At 35.1% G+C, this 23,106-nt stretch overlaps 1 protein-coding gene across 1 annotated transcript in view; it reads left to right on the forward strand.

The window, feature by feature from the left end:
• The window catches only part of LOC126883280 (sterol O-acyltransferase 1-like), a 76,117-nt gene that overhangs the window by 49,140 nt on the left and 3,871 nt on the right, over positions 1 to 23,106 (forward strand). Inside the window, exon 7 of the mRNA XM_050648619.1 lies at positions 13,930 to 14,254. Coding sequence (XP_050504576.1) covers positions 13,930 to 14,254 — 325 coding nt within the window. The remainder of the gene's footprint in view (positions 1 to 13,929; positions 14,255 to 23,106) is intronic.

Below are 23,106 nucleotides of genomic sequence, written 5' to 3' on the forward strand. Positions count from 1 at the left end.
TTTAAAACAAAATCCTATTATTACATCTACAGATGCATATTATGAAATATGATACTACATCCATGGTCGTCGTCCCCATGTTTACAAAAAACATATTGTTTCCATAAACTATAAGCGCTAAAACAAATTTAGCAATTTCCCTATTCTACTTTGCAAAATTCATAATAGTGTCACAACACTTGATTATACTTTTGACGCACTGTCCGTCAACGTGTTAAAAGGTTTATGTGTATAAACAAAATTTGTGCAATGCAATACATTTTTACATGATTTGTCGACAGTGAATGGAAGAAGGTCGTAAAATTTTATTACCATCTTTCAGTGTGAGATAAGATGAATGCCTGACAAACTGGAATATTTAGTTACGGAGAAACATAATATGTAATTAGTCTATGTTGTGAGGCCGCTCCCGTGTGAAAAAAAATTGATTTGGTTTCTTTGCGGATTCCTATTCAAAAATGTCCCCTTTAAATAAATCATAAGGGTGCCGTCGAAATTTTTGGACAGAAATTGTTTAAAAAATATTTCTAATCAAATTCACAAGATTACCATTTTTTGTCCAGGAAATATTTTTTCTTGTTTTTTGGGTCATTCTAAGCAAGAAAGATATCTTGTCATTTTTCTCAAAAGTTGATAGTTTTCGAGGTGAATTAAAATCTGAAAAATGCGAAAATACACATTTTCGAGGCGTAAAAACTCATATTTAAATTATTATATTTAAGGTTGGCAAGTTCTTAAACTGAAGTTTAAACATTCATTTTTGAAATTCTGAGTAGTAATCTGGTCTAACTTCAATTTAGACCGTTGTTTTTTAATTGCTAATTATGCGCGTCCATCCGATTTTAATGCCAATGCGGCAGGCTCTATTTCAACAATCTCCTATTTTGCCCTGTAATTTTTTAGGTTTTTTGGCTCCTTCTAAACAAAAAAGATATCTTCTCATTTTTCTGAGAAGTTAACAGTTTTCGAGTTACAAGGGATTTAAAATCTGAAAATTGCGAGAATACACATCGCTTGCTGAGAACATTAATGACGTAACTTCAAAAACGTAGTTTGTAGCGCCGTAACTATTTCATGTATGGATATTGCACGGAGAATATAATATGTTTAAATGTAATACCGCCACATGTTGCGAGTTCTAGGGGTCTTTTACAGAAACGTTTGCACAATATTCCGAAGTATGGGAGAGTTGTAGAAGGAAGTAATAGGACAAACAATTTATGTTTTTATTTAACTATAAACAAATTAAGGAGAAGAACATGCAAAATATTTTTATGAATACCCTTATTATTGGAGATCGATTTATTCGAACAAGTTGGGCTAAGTCAAAAGATTATAACATCGTTCAGAAAGATAATACAGAGAGGAAATCATCAAAAACGCACAACTATAGACGAGAAACTTAAGGAAACCGTCGTAAGAAAACACATAAATAGCTTTGAGCGCGTAGAGTCTCACTATTTAAGAGCTCAAACTCGTAGAGAATTGATCTTGATGGATCATTAACCTTAGCTCAGATGTGTAGATACTACAAAGAGTAACGAGAAGAAAAGCAGTTGCCATCTGTCAAAAGATGTACATATGAAACATTTTTTAACACAGAATGTAATATCTCTTTTTTTAAACCGACGAAAGATCAGTGCGCAACTTATGAGGTGTATAAACAATGCAATCAAGAAGAAAAATACAAAGGCCAAGAACAATACACAAAAAATACAAAGGCCAAGAACAATACACACGTCACTTTCGTAGTAAAGAAAGAAGCCGAGAAGAAAAAGCAAAAGATATTACAAAGCCTACATAAAAAATAATAAACTCATAGTAGCTTGCTTCGATTTGCAAGCAGTATTAAGAGTTGGTGCAAAACCTCGTGAACCTTGAAAATGCTTATGTATAACCGAAATAAAATGAAGCCTAAAAACATACGACTATTTTATTTGCTGTGAATTGCGCGACAGGGTCCCATCTGCACCCTGATGTTTTCAGTAATGTCGAATTCACTCGTTTCGTTCGTATATTGACGTCACCAAATGAATGAATTAGGTTCACGAGATTTTGTAACAGCAATACCTACACATTGCGGAGATATTTCTACATTTTTTTGTAAGTCCTGCCTCAATTGCTTTAATTTTACGATTTTCGAAGTGGCATCGCAAACGGTTCCTCCTTTTTTTGGCACGAAGCCATTGCTATGCGAGGAGCAAATTAAATTGCAACAAGCCTCTCTAGCTATCGTGAATGAAATGACGCTGAAGACTTTTTTGACTTCAAGTACCTTCCAAAAATTTTTGGGCAAAAATTCACCAAAAATTCGGATAACGAGAAAGTAATATGGAATAATATACAAATTCTTATAGTAGAAAATGTTATCCTACAAAAGTTTTTTACAAAACTAACTTTGACTATATAACCTATAAAACTATTGACCTTTCTACTCGTCGTTTTTCTGATAATAATAATATTTTAGAGCAATATAACTCAAAACCAGCCTACGAAAAGCCTCCTACTGTAGGAGAGAAAACAAAAGAGCATTTACTGGAATTATGCAAAAAAATCTTATTGCAAATGTACGGCAATCATTTTATTTCAATTTGTTGAGTTAATTTCTTGTAAGTGATTTATAATATACAATTATGATTATAAAATTTATCTAATAAACTACCATTTATAACTTTGTCTGGTTTTTCATTGTTAATCTGTATAATCGTAGCAGTTATGGTTGATGAGTTATTTAAAAAGATAATGCAATACGGTATTGCCAATACCGCCATATCTTACAAATATTTATAACGGTTAAATATTGCTTGTTTTTAAAAAAAGATATCCATTCGTGTGCTATTGAATTACTAATATTCTAATATTCAATTACTTCTCTTAAAATATCTATTTTATAGAAGAAGAAAACCGCAGTTGCATCGGTATTGAATGGGATGTGCGATATAAATCTGAGCTTTCAAGCTTCGAAAATGCGTATTATCGCATTTTTCAGATTTTAAATCGCCCCTAACTCGAAAACTATCAACTTTTGAGAAAAATGACAAGATACCTTTCTTGTTTAGAATGACTCAAAAAAACCTAAAAAACATTTTCCGGAGCAAAAAATGGTGATCTTTTAAATTTCTTTAAAAAAATTGTTTAAACAATTTCTGGCGAAAAATTTCGCCGTCAGATTTCCTTAAAGGGGACATTTTTGAATAGGAATCCGCAAAGAAACCGAAACATAATTTTCTTTCAGACGGGAGCGGCCTCACAACATGGACTAAATGTGTCTTGCTATTAACATTGTTATTAGGCATTGATAAAATTAGTGTTTAAACAATTTGGCAACATGGCCAATTGAGCCGATGGGTGTAACGATAAAAAAGTGTTCAGGTTTCTACATATTACTGAGTCATCATGTAGAAATCTACAATTAAGTTGAAAATGTTACCACAATGGTATGCTACAGTAGAGCCATCTCTAGGATCAGAAACAAATTAATTAAGGGTTCATATCAACCTTAATGTGGTACCATAGATAAAAAAAATTAGTAAACTTGGTACAGTAGAACTCGATAGGTAGGTATAGGCTATTTTTTCTTCTCTATTTTGAATCCCTGTATAGTCCAGGCTGTATCGTCGACCCCGTTAGGTAAATTATTCTGATTCGTATTTTTTGCACAAACTTACTCAAAAAAAAAGTTCCTTATAACAAATCCAGAGGGTACCAAGAGCTACCGTGGTCGGAAAATTGTTTAAACAATTTTTTCATTAGTTTTATGTTTATTTATAAAAGTTGGGCGACAAACTGTTTAGTTTATAATTTTAATCAAGCAGCATTAAAACATAGGTCCTGAAGAAATTTTCAGAAAATTTCAAGTCAAAATATGCAACAGGAAAAAGTTAAGCGACCTTATATAGACGAGTGGCACTCCCCCAGAAAAAACGCTTATTTCTCGAGATACTAACCACGGTGTGGTGAATGGTTAATTTTGGTCTTACTTTATGTTTTTGATGGTGCTGAAAACAAAATGAGGTTTATTTTGAATTTTAGATGGGGGTAACATTGTCAAAATCGCAATTTTACCCTAAAAATAAAAAAAATGAAATCACGTTTTTTTTTAATTAAAAGTTACACCATTTTTTTTTTTCTATAAAACATTTTGTTCTTTGTACTCTAGATTTTAACATAAACTTAATTAAACAGCTAAATTTCAAATTTTGTCACTCAACTTTTGCGATTAAACTTTGCAATTCAAGAATCTGCACCTTTTACTTCAAACTATTTATAACTTTTTTTATAGTAAGACAGAAAGATTGAAACAGGTCCCATTGTCTTCAGAAAGGTGAGAAATATATACTATAACATTTCAGAAAAAAATATTACAATGGAACAGAGTTAAAGCAAGTTAAACGCAAAAAATCGTGATTTTTTTTAGGGTAAAATTGCGATTTTGACAATGTTGCCCCACGTAAAATTCAAAACAACCCTAATTTTCGTTTTCAGCACCATCAAAAATATAAAGTATGATCAAAATTAGCCATTCACCACACCGTGATCAGTATCTCGAGAAATAAGCTTTTTTGGGTGTGCCGCTCGTCTATAAAGTCACATAACATTTTTCCTATTGCATTTTTTAAATTAAATTCTTTTGGAAATCTTCTTCATGAAATATATTTTATTTCTGTGTTGGTTAAAATTATAAACTAAAAAGTTTGTCACTCAACTTTTTTAAGTAAATATGAAACTAACGAAATCTGACGACAAAATGTTTAAAAACTAACAACTTCTCTTTTAATGTGTTTCTTCATTTTGGACAAATTTCATTGTTATCTAAATGCTTCAAGGTAACACAGTAAAATGTTCAACAGGAAATATTTACAGCGACCAAAAATACAGTGAGTTAAAATTGAAAAATCATAAAAATTGATTTTTCGCATTTTTGCATAGAATTTGACTTTTTAACCTGTTCCAGTAATTCTAGAAAAAAATAAACTCCATATTCGGATTCAGAGACCTCGAAAACATAAGGAATGACCAAAATTTGTCATTCACCTTAAAGTTGATTTTTGTGGTCGGTATAACGTAATTTTAGGGGGTGCTACCGGTCGCCAACCGCGCCCACGATTCAGTCAGTCGACTACGCCCGCTATGTTTTACTTTAGTTGGAACGCAAAATACTCTTTGCTTATAACACTCCTGTTTAAACAATTTTTAACATTTTTTCTTGCTAAAAACTTAAAAACTTTGACTTCTCTTATAAAAGATTGGTTAATTTCATCTATTAGTGTTGTTAATTAACGTAACAGAGATTTTTTCAAAAAAAAAGGGCCATTTCAGCCCCTATGGGTCGTAGGACCTAAATTTTTTTTAGGTTTTTTTGTATTTTCACCAGCTTTCCGTATTTTTATTGCCATTTAATTTGATCTAATTTCTACGGAAATATTGTAATTGTCTATAAGCTTAAAAACTGCTATTTATTAACAAATAATTTTGTGTACGTACATGTAATTTCTTTTTACTTTTTTTTTCATAGGCTATTAGTATACCTCTTAACGAAGGAAATGAGCCCCGGATTATTGAGATCCATTCAGCCAAATTAACTGGACAAGCCTCAGAAATTAGCTCGTTTTAAAAAAAATTATAAACAACTTCAATTTTGCAAAAACTATTTAACAGATCTGGACCATTTTTTGCTCACCATTCAAACACCATAATGCCCTCAAGCTTAGGTACAGTCGAACCCGCTTATTAGAATACCGGTTATAGGAATATCCCGGTTATAGGAATACAAATTTGAGGTCCCGAAACGTTTCTAATAGCCACCAATGATCGGTTATTAGAATACACCGGTTATAGGAATACTTTTGCTTGGCACGAAGGCTATTCCAATAAGCGGGTTCGACTGTATATTTAAACATATTTTAATAAACAATAAAATTGTTATTAATAATATTCAAAAACAGCGAATTCGTCGTCCGTTTTGCAATAACTTTTTTGTTTATTAACCGATTTTCATTTAGCTTATCTCATTCGATGTATCTTTTTTTCTGAAAAAGTTACATGTGGACGTCAAATCTCTAAATAAAAAAGAATGTGTGTGTACTTTGTACGCACGTAAGAAGATATTCTTCTATTATATAGGTAATTTAAACGAAGTAAATATACTTAACAGGTTATTTGTATTTTATTTAAAAATTAAACTAACTTTCTTATCTACCACTTTCAAAAATTTTTTATTAAAATAACGAAAAATAAAAAAAGTATGAATCGTCCAGGATTAGAACTCGCCACCTTCCGTGTGCTTCCGTTCTCTGTCCCACCGCTCTGCCAACTACGCCATCGAGCCACTTGAATTGACGCGTAAGTTTCGGATATAATTACACAACACGGCGACAAACTGTAAAAATGTTATGCCTACATATTTTATTATTTTACTACAGGGAAACACAAATCCAAAAACACAAGAATTATAATAAATAATACATTTCCTAAAACCACTAATATATTCTTTTAATGACTTATTTGCACGGTTACAGATACCTACATACCTAGGCTTACCATACGTCCCGGTTTGACCGGGACGGTCCCGGTTTGAGATCCCTGTCCCGGCGTCCCGGCCGGTTTGCATTAGTGTCCCGGTCAAACTTGAACAACACCGACACCCAAGCCATTGATCAAGGATCGTCCAAAGTGCTCAAAACACAAGTCCAGCGCAAGTACCATTGCAAGCTCATCTACCATAACATCGTTTTTCAAAAATGCTGAACCCGTAGAAAATGAACTTTCCATTGCTGCTAAAGAAGCTACTTTTGCATTCCATATAGCAATCCACAATAATACATAAATTTAAGACATCTGATTGCTCCTCAAAATAAATATCGAAGCTGTTTGAGCCCAAATTGGGGTCTACACGCACCAAGTGCTAAGCGATCATCACGGGAGTGATTGCACCTCGCACCGATGGCAAGAGATGAACTACACAACGAGCTAAAAGAATGCAAATTTTCGGGCATTTCAACAGATACATCAAACATACATGATGTTCAATTTACAGGCACCAAAAGTTGTTAGGTACTTGGTACCTGAGACAGAATATATGTCTGTCAAGTTACTCGATTTTTAATTTGTCGCCGGAGAAACGTCTGAAATCTTGGCAAATCACATAATGTCGATAATAAAAAAACACTAAATAGAAAACAAGATGGCAGCTTTCTGTGGTGATAACTGTAATACGAATTTCGGAGGGAAAACTGGCGAGACACCAACAACGTCTATTCCAGGTTCAAGGAAGTTATCGGCGTTACCATAAAAGGCATTTGTTCCAGCGCACACATCGTTCACAAAATAATTCAACATGCAGTTAATGGTCTTCCTGTCGAAATACAAGCAATCATTGTAAAAATATACAAATATTTTTGTATATATACCGTATAGTACGCGTTACAAACTTAAAAGAGTTTTGTGAGACAGCTGTCATCGAGTTCAAAAAATTAGTGAAACATGGAAATACAAGATTGCTGTCTTTATTACCAGCTGTGGAAAGGATATTGCCGCTACACTAATGCTTGAAATCTTATTTTCTTGCTCAAGTAAACTACCCTCTCGCATTGCTAAATTTCTTCACAACAGAACTGGGAGCACTTTACTTTTGGTTTGTGCTCGGACAGTTAAATGTATTCAACAAAACCGTTTAGTCTATGGAAAAGACTAACTCAACTGTGACAGATGTAGGTATGGAGTTCACAAAAGTTAAAAAACAATCTTCAAAACAGGATGAAAAACAAATTTTTTTAAAACTCTTAAATAAATTGAATGATAATGTTGAAATGTCGATAAATGTTGATAAATGTCGAAAACTTCATTAGTGACGTTCACGCTTTCTATGAGCGCTGCATTTCTTATTTAGAATTGTGGGAAAAGATCTTCGGCGGAGCCGAAGATTTTGAGTAGTTCTGCTTGAAAAATGAGCTTAACTGGAGTGACATCGAAAAAGCAGCAAAAAATATAAATAAAATGCAAAAACCTCAATCGAAAACCCAAATAAAGATTGATGAGTTATTTGATGAGGTGTTAATGGTAAAAGGAACAGTATAAAAAGGGACAGTAAAACCACTTCTCTGTCGGCACTTTGATCTCAAGAAGTAATACCGGCAGTACGCACTTGATAATTCACCAGTGGTGGATGCGGGTTTTCCCTGTTAAAACCCGTACGTTTCTATGCGACTAGCAATGCGAGAGTGGGGCAAAAGCGACTAAGAACATTGCGCGGTCGCCATGCGCGACTACAGATTTTACTTCCAATTTTTCGGAGAGTGGTTCTACTGCCCCTCTTTATACTGTGGTAAAAGGCTTCTTCCAAAATTCTAATGAAACTAGTTATTCCGAGAAATGGGTCCAGCTATTCACCCATTTTCACAAGTAGCGTATTGAGGTGCTGAATTAAAAAAATTATGGAGCTTGCTATGTGTCTACCCGGTACTTCAGCGCCACTGGAGAGAATTTTTTCACGGATGAAAAAAATGTGGTCTGACGATCGGGAGGAAGAATATGCCTTGTTTACGTGCAAACTCAACTTGAACATCTCATGTACTGAATTTTATGGCAAATATAATTTTATAAAAATAAATAAATAATATAACTGGTCAAATTTTTAGTGTTGTTTGTATTGTACTTTATCTCTTTTTCTCATAAAAAATATATTCACATTTTTTACACAAACTAAACGAAAAGCAAAACGAAAATGAGCCTCTTCATCTTCTGCGTCCCGGTTTGGCTCTTCGTAATTATGGTAAGCCTATACATACCTATCTTGAAAGATTAGCAATGAACTACATACTGTCAGAACTACATACTGTCAGTGTGCGCAGGCGCGTGGTTGATGTACAATTTTACCCTCAATCGATGCGCCGCTAAAGAAGAATATCTTCAACAAGTTTTTAAGTTATGAGCAAAAACCTAAGTTTGACGTTTTGATTGTTTATTTAAAAATTGTTCCACTAAAAAATTGATAAATCCCAAGATGGTACTCTTTTTGTAATATCTCATACTATACATTTCAACTATCAAACCTCCTCTTTTCCGTTATGTCAAGTAAAAACCTAACTTGATTGGCCTACTTGTTTTCCAGAGCTTTTTGTTTATTCTAAGGGACTTCCTATACCCTCGGCAATGATGTACCTAATATTTCATTCTGCGTTTAAATTTCTTAAAAATTCATAACAGTTTTCTCATGATTCGAAAAAATGGATGCATTTAGGTAGATAGTCTAGCAGCCGAAAGTTTGAGCCTATTCCCTTAAAAAACAAAAGGGAGATCACATTGGGCCCTGCAGGTGTAAATTAGACGGAGTTTGACCACCGTACTGAATTACTACGTCACTCAAATTGGGATTCTATTACTGCACTGAATCTGACTGTATCCCGAGAACCACAGTACCTCCCCGATGATTTGTGTTTAACGTACTGTTTAAGTACATAAAATATCAAAAATAGTGTCGACGGTTTATAAGACAAACTTTAAAATAATCTGTTTATAATATTACAAATTCTATTTTTTATGACTCATAATGTCTTCATTTTAATTTAGACAAATCATAGTGAAATTATTACTTCCACATAAATTCAATTAGACAAATTAAAAACAAAAAAGATTGTAAGTGATCTTGTCTGTTTGTTGGTAACGGAATAATATTATGATTATGAATCACGCTGAATGAAAACTGTGAACGCAGTGTTGCCAGGTTGCCACGCTATAATAAGCCTTTAACGTTATAGACCGGGAGATATTATACAGAAGTTCAGCCACGATTTTCTAAGTCCTGCCTTTTGCAATACTGGAAGGGTAGACGATGTACTTACAATCTGTGGAAACATCCACAAATTTCCTGTGACATTTTCCTGTAAAAATGAGATTTTTCCAAAAAATAAAAATAGGGTTTTGCGATGAATTTCTAAGTCCTGCCATATCTGTAGATAGACAGGATACTATCGATTTTATGAAGAAAATTTTTTGGGCAGGAGGGTTGCAAACGGGGTAACGGAGTATATATGTATGAAATTTTCATGATTTTCTAGGTCCTGCCAACTAAATAAACTAAACATATTTATTTCAAAATGATCAAAAAAAAATATTGGCATGACGTCTCCTAATGTTTAAGTATACTTGTCCCTTGGAAAATTCTGCGGAAAATTTTCACCCTGATTCCGTGATTTTCTTAGTCCTGTCTTTAAAAAGTTATAATACTCAGATACAATCAAAACTTTTCGGTACTCGGCAGGAAGGTTAAACGGTTCTTGTAAGACGGCAGGAGTCCTAGATTTGTAGGAAAATTCGTGAAAAAGTAAACGATTTTCTGAGTCATGCCATTTTGCACATGTTTCAAGAATCTTAATATAAGTCTATTTACAAAGAGGCAGGATGGTTTTATGGTTATTTTGTATACAGGGTACATTAGTGTGACAAAGTCCAATTACTCGATTGTCGTAAGATATACGAAAAAAGTTATTTAGGTAAAACATGGGCCACAGATAGAACTATGATTTAACAGTATTTTCTAATATACAGGGCTACCCGTTTTGACAAGGTGACACAAATTTATGTTTTTTTAAATGGAATACCCTGTATATTTTTACATTTTTGGATTCTACTCGATGTTCTCTTTAATAAAATATAGTGTTTTGAAATATTATACGAGGTAGTTTAAAATATAGTTACGTTTTTTTGTTAATTTTGTAGGAACATTCACACCCTATACATATTGTTAGTGATTTGATAACCAAACTTCTATTAATTTATGTTTAAACGATTTTTAATATAGTCTACTATTGTCAGTTATTAATAGTATACCAAAATGTTTAATTTTAGTATACGGGGTTGGTTGAAACTCGGAATGAGTATTTTCTGAGTTTTCTTAAATGGGACACCCTGTATTTTAGTATTATAATAAAATGATATTTTATGGTACCTTTTTATTTGTTAAGCATTTTCTATACATACCATATTTATATATTAATTTCGGCAGTAAATTGATACAGACACAGTACTCTGACGGTTTTTGGGGTTTCTGAACAAGAATGTCACATTAGAACCGATCTTTACCTAGTGCTCGGGGTGACTAATATACACGCCATATTCTTAAATTTCGAGGCTTTCAGACACTAAAGTGATGCAAGTAGATTACTCGAGGAGTTTTGTGGTTGCTGAACATAAATACGCCATCGGAATCGACCTCCAAAAACTCTCTAAATTCGAGATCAGTCACCCTGGGCACCAGGTGCTCCGAGGGTCGGTTGTAATGTCATATTCGTGTTCGGCCATCCCAAAAACCCTCGACTAATCTGTTTTCTTTAATTTATTGCCGATATCCCACGAAACTCCAGATGACGTGCCTTAGCAGCAACTCTGGGCACTAGGTGATTCGGAGGTCGGTTCTGCTTGCGTATTCGTAACTCCATAAACCTCTCAAGTAACAAAATTTTGCCCTTAATACACTGATTTTGACAGGTTTATGCACTTTTGGATGCATGTTATGCACTAAAAGGCAATTTCCACCCATTTTTATATTGTACACCTTTTCCTGATGTTATCCTGAACACAATGCAAAAAGTTGCAAGTAGATAGATGCTGTATTTAAAAATCGATTTATTCTGGTCTTGTTAGTGTTAGTACATTTTGCTATCAAATATAGGAAACAATATCAGGACAGTATCTACAATGCTACAATATCAGGAAAACCAGTTGAGTGCGGCAACTTAGCGCCTGTTACTAGTTTTCGTTTTTCCAAATAAAAGCGTTATGCAGCTATTTTAAAGAAACTAATTACAAGACTTCGATATGCTTCTTCTAGACGAAGCATATCGAAGTAGAGGTCGTCCGCCAACCAGATGGTCTGATGACATCAAACGGATCGACAGAAACTTGATGCAGACAGCACAGGACAGAAATGCATGGAGAAGACTGAGGGAGACCTATATCTCTCCTATAGGGAGAGTTGAATTATGACGATGATGAATTACAAGACACCATCCTTAAAGAGATCTAGCTTTCCACGGAAGCATTTTTGAACTAGGTGAATTGAGTTAAATTTTCTTAAAATTATCTGAGGAATCTCCGGTTTTCGTTTGTTATGAGAGCTTCTGGACACCCTGTATAATATAATGGGTAGGTAAATTCCCTACTATAACCAATAAATTGTAAAAATTGTTTATTTACTTTTATTGCGTTTACTTAGATAAAAATATGATCTAATCACTTAAAATAAAGATGTTACAGTTTGCTATTAGATTTGAAAAGTGTGTAAAAATTCCGAGACATTATTCAAGAAAATAATATTTAATAGGATACGATTGTTTTAATGATATACAAATTAATTTTTTGTATTATTCATCTTTGCGGTTATCGTGCCAAGTTGTAAACGGTTTTAGATTAGCGTTTTTTAAGCATACTCGACATGGTATGACTCAGAAAATTGTGGTGATATGAATATGTTTGTATAACACCCTGAAATAATTTCACAGACACACAATTTAATTTTTTTATACGAAATAACTATACAACCATCCTGCCTATTTGAAAATAGATTTTTAATAACCTTCTTGAGATATGTGCGAAATGGCATGAATTAGAAAATCGTGTAATTTTCCACGAATTTTCTTACAAATTTTTTAACTATATATAGTAAAAAAGGTGTAACTAAACATCCTGCCATTTTGAATAATGTCTACTGAAATTATTTATTTTATAACAAAATTTATTTTATGACTTAGAAAATCACGGAACCAAAGTGAAAATTTTATACAGAATTTTCCAAGAAATAAGTGCAGTTAAACATTAGGTGACGTCATGCCAACCTTTTTTTGTCATTTTGAAATAAATATGATTAATTTATTAAGTTGGCAGGACTTAGAAAATTATGAAAATTTCATTATTTTCATTACATGTTTGTATATCTGTATACTCCCTTAGTCCTTTTGCAACCTTCCTGCCCAAAAAATGTTCTTCATAAAATCGATAGTATCCTGTTATTCTATGGATATGGCAGGACTTAAAAATTCATCGCAAATCCCAATTTTTTTTTCATGGAAAATCTAATTTTTATTAGGAAAATGTCACAGGAAACTCGTGGATTTTTCCACAAATTGTAAGTACCTTCTCTAACCTTCCAGTATTGCAAAGTGCAGGATTTAGAAAATCGTGGTTGAACTTCTGTTAATATCTCCCGGTTTATTACGGAAAGCAGCTTCAAATGACTCTTGTGTTGCATATTCATTGAAATGATTTTGTTATCAATGACTTTTGTTTTATCGTTTGGAGAACTATACTTCTACTATAAATGTACAGGGAGTCCAGAAGCTCTCCTAACAAACAAAGACCGGAGATTCCACAGAAAATTTTAAGATAATTTAACCCAATTCACCTAAAAATGTCACCGAAAATGTTTCTAATGGAGCTGGAGCTTTTTGAATATGGAGTCTTATAATTACTTTTTTTTTAATAGGTACCTCCAATGAAGAGAGCTAACCCACATTTTCTCAAAAAGAGTTAACAGCAGCATCGTAATCAGAAAGAAAGGTTCATTAACTCATTTTTGGGAAAATGTGGATTAGCTCTCTTCACATCCACAACGATGATACATTATTTCAACAAAAAAAGATATACCTAGCTGTTCGAATCGAGACAGAGTTTGTGTATGTGGTCCAAAAGAAAAGAACATTGCTAGAGAAAATCGTTAAAAGATTAATAAAAAATACCATTTCAATAACATTTGACCTGTTTCAGCATGTTTGCAAAAGCCAATAAATATTGCCAATTATCAGGGTGGACCTGTTGAACGGCCAACCTTTATATATTTTATGATTAAATTACATACTTATTATGGTCATTTAAACAGTATATTCTTTGTAGTTTATTATTAATAACATTATTGTACCTACTCTTTCTACTTTTTAGGACTGGCCACATTCGTTGGAGTTTTGTATTCTACAGGCTACTGGAAGTGTTTGGAATTATTGTAGCTCTGGCCTTTTTGGCAGAAAATATTGCAAATATGATTTTTATGGACACGTGTAAACAACCAATTACGGTTCCTCAATTTTTGGTACTCATTCTGCAGGGAAGTTTAATTTCCACCGTAATGTCATTATTACTATGGTGGTTAGTTTTACATTCTGTTCAAAACGCTGTTGGAGAGATGCTCACATTTGGAGATAGATTGTTTCATTCAGATTGGTGGAATTGCATTGAAATGCCAGAGTATTATAGAAAATGGAATATTGTAAGTTAAAATTTTGTTATTTTCAGGACGAATTTATTTTTTTCAGGACGAAGATGGTCTACAGCTCCATCTGATAAAACTAAATTAAATATGCTACACCGCCAATTTCAAGGTAGATTAAAGAAAAATAAAAAACCAATGAATAATTGACTACTTACGAGAACTAACAGATAACAGCAAAACTGATTTATATAGTTGTTCCATTTTATCTTTGCCCATGCGTCATGATTAATTTTCAAACAAATTAAATCAAAACATAAACTGAAATATATGTCGATGTGTATATACCGTTGTGGTTTGCTCAAATGTAAGAAATTAAATAAAATTAAAATCAAATTAAAGAAATCAATTAAAGAATTGATATGATATCTCAGGGCTCTTTTACTAATCAAAAACAAAACGTGGCTTCAAAGTATTTTTTGCTAGTTGCCTTTGAGGAAAAGGGATAGACAATAGGAAAATAAATTTACAACAAATTAATAAAATTATATAGCAAAAGTTATATTTTAAAATCAATCAAATATTAAAAGTAAAAATTTTTGGATAAACATGTACAATATACAATGATTAGCATAATAAAATTTCAAACATCTATCAAATCATACATCCAAAATTATCACTTAAAATTAATTAAACTTATATCAAAATTAAAGATATCTTGATTTTGGTGCTTCAGAATAAATTATTATTTATTTAAATTCTCAATAAAACCAACAAAAAGAATAGCTCTAATTTAATCTAAATAGGTGGTCGTGATTGATAGTCTCTGTTTACTAAAATGACGAAACTAACCTTTGTCTCCAAAATTGATGACTTCCTGTCACTCTCCTTTGATTGTGTCCTGTCCACCTTGCTAGTAGTTTTCAGTTTCTCCGAATACTCCTGCCAATTCCTCTACTCCAAATATTGACTGCATGAATAAACCCCTTTCTCTCCAGACACAAGGATATCTCAACTAATCGACTTGGTCCAGTATAAAACGATACATCTGTTTATTACTTATAGCATGTCCGTTATGTCTTCTATCTGCTACCACAGTTGGAACTCCTTCCACCACACACAAATACTACTTTTCACAACATATACTTTTTCTCAAAACTGGGCTAGTTAGCACCGTCGTCTCCGCAGACCCTGTAGTGTACTCTTCCGGTATTCAGTTCACAATGTTCTTTTTCTCTCCTGGCAAAACTCTATCAACCTCAAATCTCCCACTTCGTTCTTTCTCTCACCCCATCAGCAGGTATCTCTATCCACACCAATTTTACTGTCCTCTCAAAAACCCAACTTTCAACCATCAAACAATTCGTAAGAAATTCTCAATAAAGACAAATTAACATTTTCAATTTCTAAGGAAAAAAAGGATAATTATCTATTCTCCACGACCATTTACTAAACCTATTCTTTTGTATAATATTTTCATTGCTTCGTGGTATGCCGTACAATATAAAGTTCAACGTCAAATGTTTATAAATGTCTATCTAACTAACCGGTAGAAAAATCAATGATTCGCTAATTCCGAAAAACATTTCCTTAATCTAATCCTTAAATAGTATAATATACAGGGTGTTGCGATTTCTGTTGGTCGGTGATTTAATTCTTGTCTTAATTTTTTCTGTTTTATTTTTGAAAAATATGGAAAACTCGACAATACATTGTGTATACCGTATACTATAATATACTATACACATCGACGTAAGTTTCACATTTTGATTTAATTTGTGTGAAAATGAATCATGATGCATGAGCAAAGATAAAATGGAACAACTATATCAGGGCGTATAGTAACTAAAAACACCGGAATAAATCGATTTTTAAATACAGCACCTAGAGACTTGGAACTTTTTTATTGTGTTCAGGATGGTATCAGGAAAAAGGTATACTGTAGAAAAATACGTGGAAATAAATAATGGCATTTTAAAGTGCATAAAATGCATCCAAAATTGTATAAGCATGTCAAAATAAGCATATTAGGGGCAAAATTTTGTTACTCGGGGTTTTTTGGGGTCGCTGAACATAACTACGCTATCATAACCGGCCTCCGGAACACCTGATGACCAGGGCCACTGCTAAAGCACGTCATCTGAAGGTTCGAGGATTTTTTTTTATTTGTGGCTTTAGGATTATCGGCACTAAATTAATACAAACAGATTACTTGGAGTTTTTATGGGTCGATGAACACGAATATGCCATTAGAACCGTCCCCTGGAGGACCAGGTGCCCAGTATTACTGCTAAGGCACGTCATGTTTTGGAGTTTCGAGAGTTTTCGGCATTAACAACCTGGTGTCTAGGGTCACGTCGCCTTCTGGAGTTTCTAGCGAGATCGACACTAAATTGATGCAAACGGATTATACAGGGGATTTTAGGGGCTACTGAACACGAAGACGCCATCAAAAGTGATCCCTCGAGCACCTGGTACCCACGGTCATTGCTAAGGCACGTCATCTTTAAGAGTTTTGAAGGTTTTCGGCCTTAAATTCATGCAAATAGATTACTAGGCGATTTTTGGGATTGCTGAATACAAATACGCCGTCAAAACCGACCCGCGGACCACCTGGTGCCCAAGTTCACTGCTAATACATGATATCTTCTGGAGTTTGGAGGGTTTTTGGGCACCAGGTGTACCGAATTCAAAACGCATTAACAGTTACAATCCATGTTAGAACGGGCCTACGACAGGGAGATGCCATATCCTGTATTATGTTCAACATCACATTAGAGAAAATAATTAGAGAGTCAAAAGTCAACACCAGAGAAACAATAATAACAAAAAGTGTACAAATATTGGCATTTTCAGATGATTTTGATATCATAGCTAGTACCGAAAGAGATGATAGAAGCATTTATTGCGATAGCAAGAGCGGCACAAAACAGTGGCCTAAACATTATTGAAATAAAAGCCAAATACATGAAGGCCAGCAAATCGACAGGCCAAAGAAACCGGAATCTGACAATAAGAGACTATAACATCGAAAGCGTGAAAAATTTTACATATCTAGGTTCACTAGTTACCGCAGATAACAATGTCAGTGAATAAGTTAAGAGAAGAATACATATTGGTAATAAAACATATACCTACCTATTGGACTAATTAAACATCTAAGATCTAACAACATCACAAGAACAACCAAATGCAAAATATATAAAACCCTGATAAAACCGGTCCTTTGATATGGATCAGAGACATGGACACTGTCAAAAAGCGATGAGAATCTATTAGGTACGTTTGAACGAAAAATCCTTAGACACACTTATATAAGGGGGTGAAAGAAAATGGCGTGTGATGCAGAAGATATAATTTTGAACTATACGCAGCATAAAACGAACCCGACGTCATAACATCCATAAAGATTGGACGTCTGCGCTGGATGGGCCATGTTGAACGGATGTTGGAGACTGAAACACCCAAACATATAATGAGGCATATACCAGTAGGGAGAAGATCAAAGGGAAGACCCAAACTTAGATAAATGGAACAAGTGGAATAAAATCTGAAAACATTTAAGATTACCAATTGAAAAAACAAAGCAAGGAACAGAACAGAATGGAGCAAAATTTTAGAACAAGCCAGGACCCAAAATGGGTTGTCGAGCTACTGATAATGATGATGAAGGTGTACCGGGGGTCGGTTCTGATTGTGTATTCTTGTTCAGCGACCTCAGAAACCCCAAAGTAACAAAATTAGGCACCTAATACACTTATTTTGATATGTTTATGCAATTTTGGATGCATTTTATGCATTTTAAAATGCAACTATTTATTTCCAGCCATTGTACGTTTCTCCTGACATTATCATGAAGACAATCCAAAAAGTCTCTAGGTGCTGTATATAAAAATTGATTTATTTTGTGCTAAATTTCCTGGTCCACTCATTCTATTTGGAGAGCCACTAAAAAATTAAAGTCACCAATATTGCGCAAGCCTCCATTGAGCAATTAAAATGAGTTCCTCAAAAAAATTGCTCAAAAATTAATTAATATAAAGAATACCGATTAAGCCGAATATTTAGTGCGAATATTTTAGCCAAACGAAGATGACACATTTTTGATTGGGGAGACATCGCTCAAGAAGAGAATGGAATTAAATTAGTCGCTCCAAAATAAGCGGACAATGAAATGAAGAAAAATATCATAATCATAAACCCAGGAATACATCTGGGTTTAATATAATAACCGGGAAAATATTAAAAATTCTCAAACAAAAACAACAAAATTAACGTACTTATCTTCCAACAATATCACAACACACAACAGACAAACATCAACAACTATTGTTTTAGATTCCATTTCATGAGTTATGTGAGGATCAGTGGAAATTAGACCGCAGATAATGTGGCGAAATCATTAGCTTGTTCTGATTGATCCAGAAACAAACAGAGCAACAGCAAGTATAAAAAAGACTCTGAAACATGGCGAAATCACTGTTTTGAAGAATTGCCAGTTAACTCTTAAAATTTTGTAGATTATACTATAAATTCTATAGAAGTTAGGTAACGAGTATCAACGCAAAACAAACATTCTATATTTTTTTCCTGTAGGTTCTTTGTTATAAACCGGTCGGACTGCAGCCAATTGGCTTATTGTACATCTTCCATTCTTTCATGAAAACCATTCCAGAATTCTGGAACTCTTAGACAGATCTAGTGGTGAATGAGTACGATATAATATTTGGAGTCAGTTCGTTGTCTCCAAAAACTGTTTGCCGTCCGTGATCCAATGCTCCGCAGTCATGCAAGATATGGGGATTGTTTCGGGCTCTGTGCTACGAAGTCTGCAGCTGAACTCCACGAAACAGTCCCATTGTATGCAGGTGTCGCTTAACTGGCGTTGGTTCAGGTCCATGTCACCGGTTTGTATTGCGTTAGTACTGGATTGTGTCACCCTTCATTCGTTTGTACTGCCCCCACCCTTTGTCTGGAGGGGCTGGTGACATTCTATCCCCCCTTTTTTCGATCTGGGGGTCCGGGATGGTTATGTTCGTTTGTACTGCGTTAGTATCGGATTGTACCGCTCTTATTTTGTTTGTACTGCCCCCACCCTTTTAAATCTGTCTGGAGGGGCTGGTGACATGCTATCCCCCCTTTTTGATCTGGGGTCCGGGATGCGTATGTTCGTTTGTACTGCTTTAGTATTGCATTGTACCGCCCTTATTTAGTTTGTACCGCCCCCACCCGTCTAGATTGGCCTGGGGGGCCAGTGACATGCTACCGCTCTACTTACTCTGCACTCTTTGCCATCTGAACGTCGAAAATAGGCTATTTCGTTTGTACTGCGTTAGTACTGGATTGTACCGCCCTTATTTTATTTGTACCACCCCTACCCTTCTACATTTAAAACAGGGGAGGATTAGTGCTATGAGTAAGGACACAAAATCAGCCAAACCTTGCACATAGTAACACCGCGGATGTAAAATTTGGCAAATTCGTCAAAAATGTAACGAATTACATTTTGAAACTGAAAAACAGGCTTGCAAGCCACTCTTCACTCTCCACGGGGGATGGAAACTTACCCCCTCAGATAAATCTCTGAATAGTTTTACGCTACCAATTTAAAAAATGGTACATGTATTTGTTGAACAAAATTTTCGATCAGAAATCAGATCCCGAAATGCACTTTTTAACTTCGTTGTACAACGTCAACCCCTTTGTCTTCCCACTGGAGGTAGAAACCACCTCGTAATCAGAGAATTTACAGGGTCCATTTCTACGGCGCCCTAAAGTGGGGTAGGGAGTCGAGCATAATATGAGCAATTTGTGCCCAATTTGTGCTATTTGTGCTTCAGGGTCCCAGAATTTGTTCAACCCCTTTGTCTTCCCATTGGAGGTAAAAACCACCTTGTAATCAGAGAATTTACAGGGTCCATTTCTACGGCGCCCCAAAGTGGGGTAAGGGATCGAGCATAGTATGAGCAATTTGTGCCCAATTTGTGCTATTTGTGCTTTAGGGCCCCAGATTTTGTGCCGCCTTCTTTCTCACTGGACATTTAAGACAAGTTTGGGGGGCATTTTCGAAAAAAGCAAATTTTTGGAGAGGTGGTGAGATGGAGAAGGAGAGATGGAGAGGTGGAAATGGAGTGATGGAAAGGTGGAGATGGATAATGGGGAGGATTGTGAGATGAAGAGATAAAAAGGTGGAGATGGGGTGAAGAAAAGATGGAGAGATGGATATGGAGTAATGGAGCGATGGTGAGATGGAGATGGAGTAATGGAGAGATAGAGATGGAGTGAAGGAAAGATGGAGAGATGGAGTGATGGAGAGATAGAGATGGAGAGATGGAGTGATAAAGAGATGGAATGGTGGAGATGGCGAGATGGAAAGGTGGAGATGGTTGATGGGGAGGTGGTGAGATGGGGATAGGGAGGTGGAGAGATGGACATGGAGGTATAGTGATGGAGTGATGGAGAGATAGAGATTGAGTGAAGGAAAAATGAAAAGATTGATGATGGGGAGGTGGATGGATAAAGATGGAGTGATCCATCTTTCCATTCATCCATCTCCATCTTCCCATCACTCCACCTTTCCGTCACTCCATGTCCATCTCACCATCCCCCCATTATCCATCTGCAAATTTTCATCACTCCATCTCCATCTCACCACCTCTTTAAAAATTTAAGGAACCAACTTTTAAGACGAAAAATGAAAAGAGGGGGAGGCTTTATCTCAATTTGGGGGGAGCGTAGAAATGGACCCGAATTAGGATCAGGATGCATTTTTCAGTTGGAAGATGATCGACGAGGAAGGATGTATGGCTTCTGCTGTCTATGCTGCTATAATATATCGGAGATGCGAAAAATAGTGATACAAATTTATCTGAGGGGGTTACGTTCCATCCACCCATCTAGGGAGTGAGAAATGGACTGTGAATTCGCCTTTCAATTTAAAAATGCAACCTGATGTAAATTCCTTGATAACAAAGTGGTTTTACCCCCAATGGGAAGACAGAGAGGTTGAAATTGTACAACGAAGTTGAAAAATGCATTTCGGGATGCGCCGCATGAGATCTTTGAGTTCCATATCGATAGCGTGTGAAACTGTAAAATTTATTAAGGGGAGGGATACATTTCTCCCTAGTAGGAAGAGGGAAGGTCGCTCCTCTGATTTCTGATCTAAAATTGTGTTCAAAATATTTCCAACAAATACATGTAACATTTTTCAAATCGGTAGCGTAAAATTGCTCATACTATGCTCGACCCCCTACCCCACTTTGGAGGAGCCGTAAAATGGACCCTGTAAATTCTCTGATTACAAGGTGGTTTTTACCCCCAGTGCGAAAGGGGTTGAAGTTATACAACGAAGTTGAAAAGCGCATTCAAGATCTGATTTCTGATCGAAAATTGTGTTCAACAAATACATGTACCATTTTTTAAATTGGTAGCGTAAAACTACTCAGAGATTCATCTGAGGGGGTAAGTTTCTATCCCCTGTGGAGAGTGGTTTGCAACCCTGTTTTTCAGTTTCAAAATGTAATTCGTTACATTTTTGACAAATTTACCAACTTTTACTTCTGCGGTGATACTATGTGCAAGGTTTGGCTGATTTTGTGTCCTTAATCCTAGCACTAATTCACTAATCATCCCCTGTTTAAATGTAGAAGGGTAGGGGTAGTACAAACAAAATAAGTGTGGTACAATCTAGTTCTTAGGCAGTATAAACGAAATAGCCTATTTTCGACGTTCAGATGGCAAAGAGTGCAGAGTAGAAGGGTAGCATGTCACTGGCCCCCAGGCCAATCTAGACGGGTGGAGGCGGTACAAACAAAATAAGGGCGGTACAATGCGATATTAATGCAATAGGGGGAGAGCCCTAACCAAGATCAAAAAAGGGGGGATAACGTGTCACCAGCCACTCCAGACAGATTTAAAAGTGTGGGGGCAGTACAAACAAAATAAGGGCGGTACAATCCGATACTAACGCAGTACAAACGAACATACCAATCCCGGACCCACAGATCGAGAAAGGGGGGATGGCATATCACCAGCCACTCCAGGCAGATTTAAAAGGGTGGGGGCAGTACAAACAAATGAAGGCTGATACTATCCAGTACTAACGCAATACAAACGAGTGAACTTTTTTTCGACCCTCAAATCGACAAAGGAGAGGCGGGTGACATGGACCTCGCAGGTTCAGTAAGGAAGCCTGTTAGGACTGAGCTGATTCCTGTTTATATTTCTGAATCCTTCAGCTCTATTAGCACATGTCCCTCCTGTAGTATATTATTGTAACACTCTGTATAAAATATGTTTTAAGTTTAATTCTAAATAACCTTATAAGATATATAATATGTTTGATTAGTTTGATTGACATTAAACCGTAGTGAACTCATTAGACGTGTTGCGTGAGTTAACAATTGTAATATAAAACGACGACAACAACATACACGATTAATTATTATTATATTTATTGTATATAATAATATATAATAAGTATTGCAACATGATTGGGGCATGTTAATTCATTGTTATTGTTTGTATTAAAAGTTCGAAGACCAGATAAATAAAATATAATGTTATCAGATGAAGTCGTATTTGTTATAATTAATTAAATAAGGACCTCAGGAGCTATTTGAGTACCAACCCTTCAGTTATTTGTCACACTCCAATATAGGTACATGTTACATCTCGCAGTGTATTGTATTGTCTTCAGATTCAGCTTGTTTCCAGTCGTGAATGATACTTTTTGCTACTTTATATTAGTATTTTGTAGCTGATGGTTGCTCTTCTGGTAAAAGTTGCCATATATGAAAAAAAAATTCCTATGACCTAGAAACGATATCAGTATAACACTGTTATGTTCCGCCAGTCTGTCAAATTCGTGTCGGCATTCCCACACTAGCCTAGAGCCTACCCTTAGGGTT

The sequence above is a fragment of the Diabrotica virgifera genome, chromosome 4 (assembly GCF_917563875.1).
Source record: "Diabrotica virgifera virgifera chromosome 4, PGI_DIABVI_V3a".
Taxonomy (NCBI): domain Eukaryota; kingdom Metazoa; phylum Arthropoda; class Insecta; order Coleoptera; family Chrysomelidae; genus Diabrotica; species Diabrotica virgifera.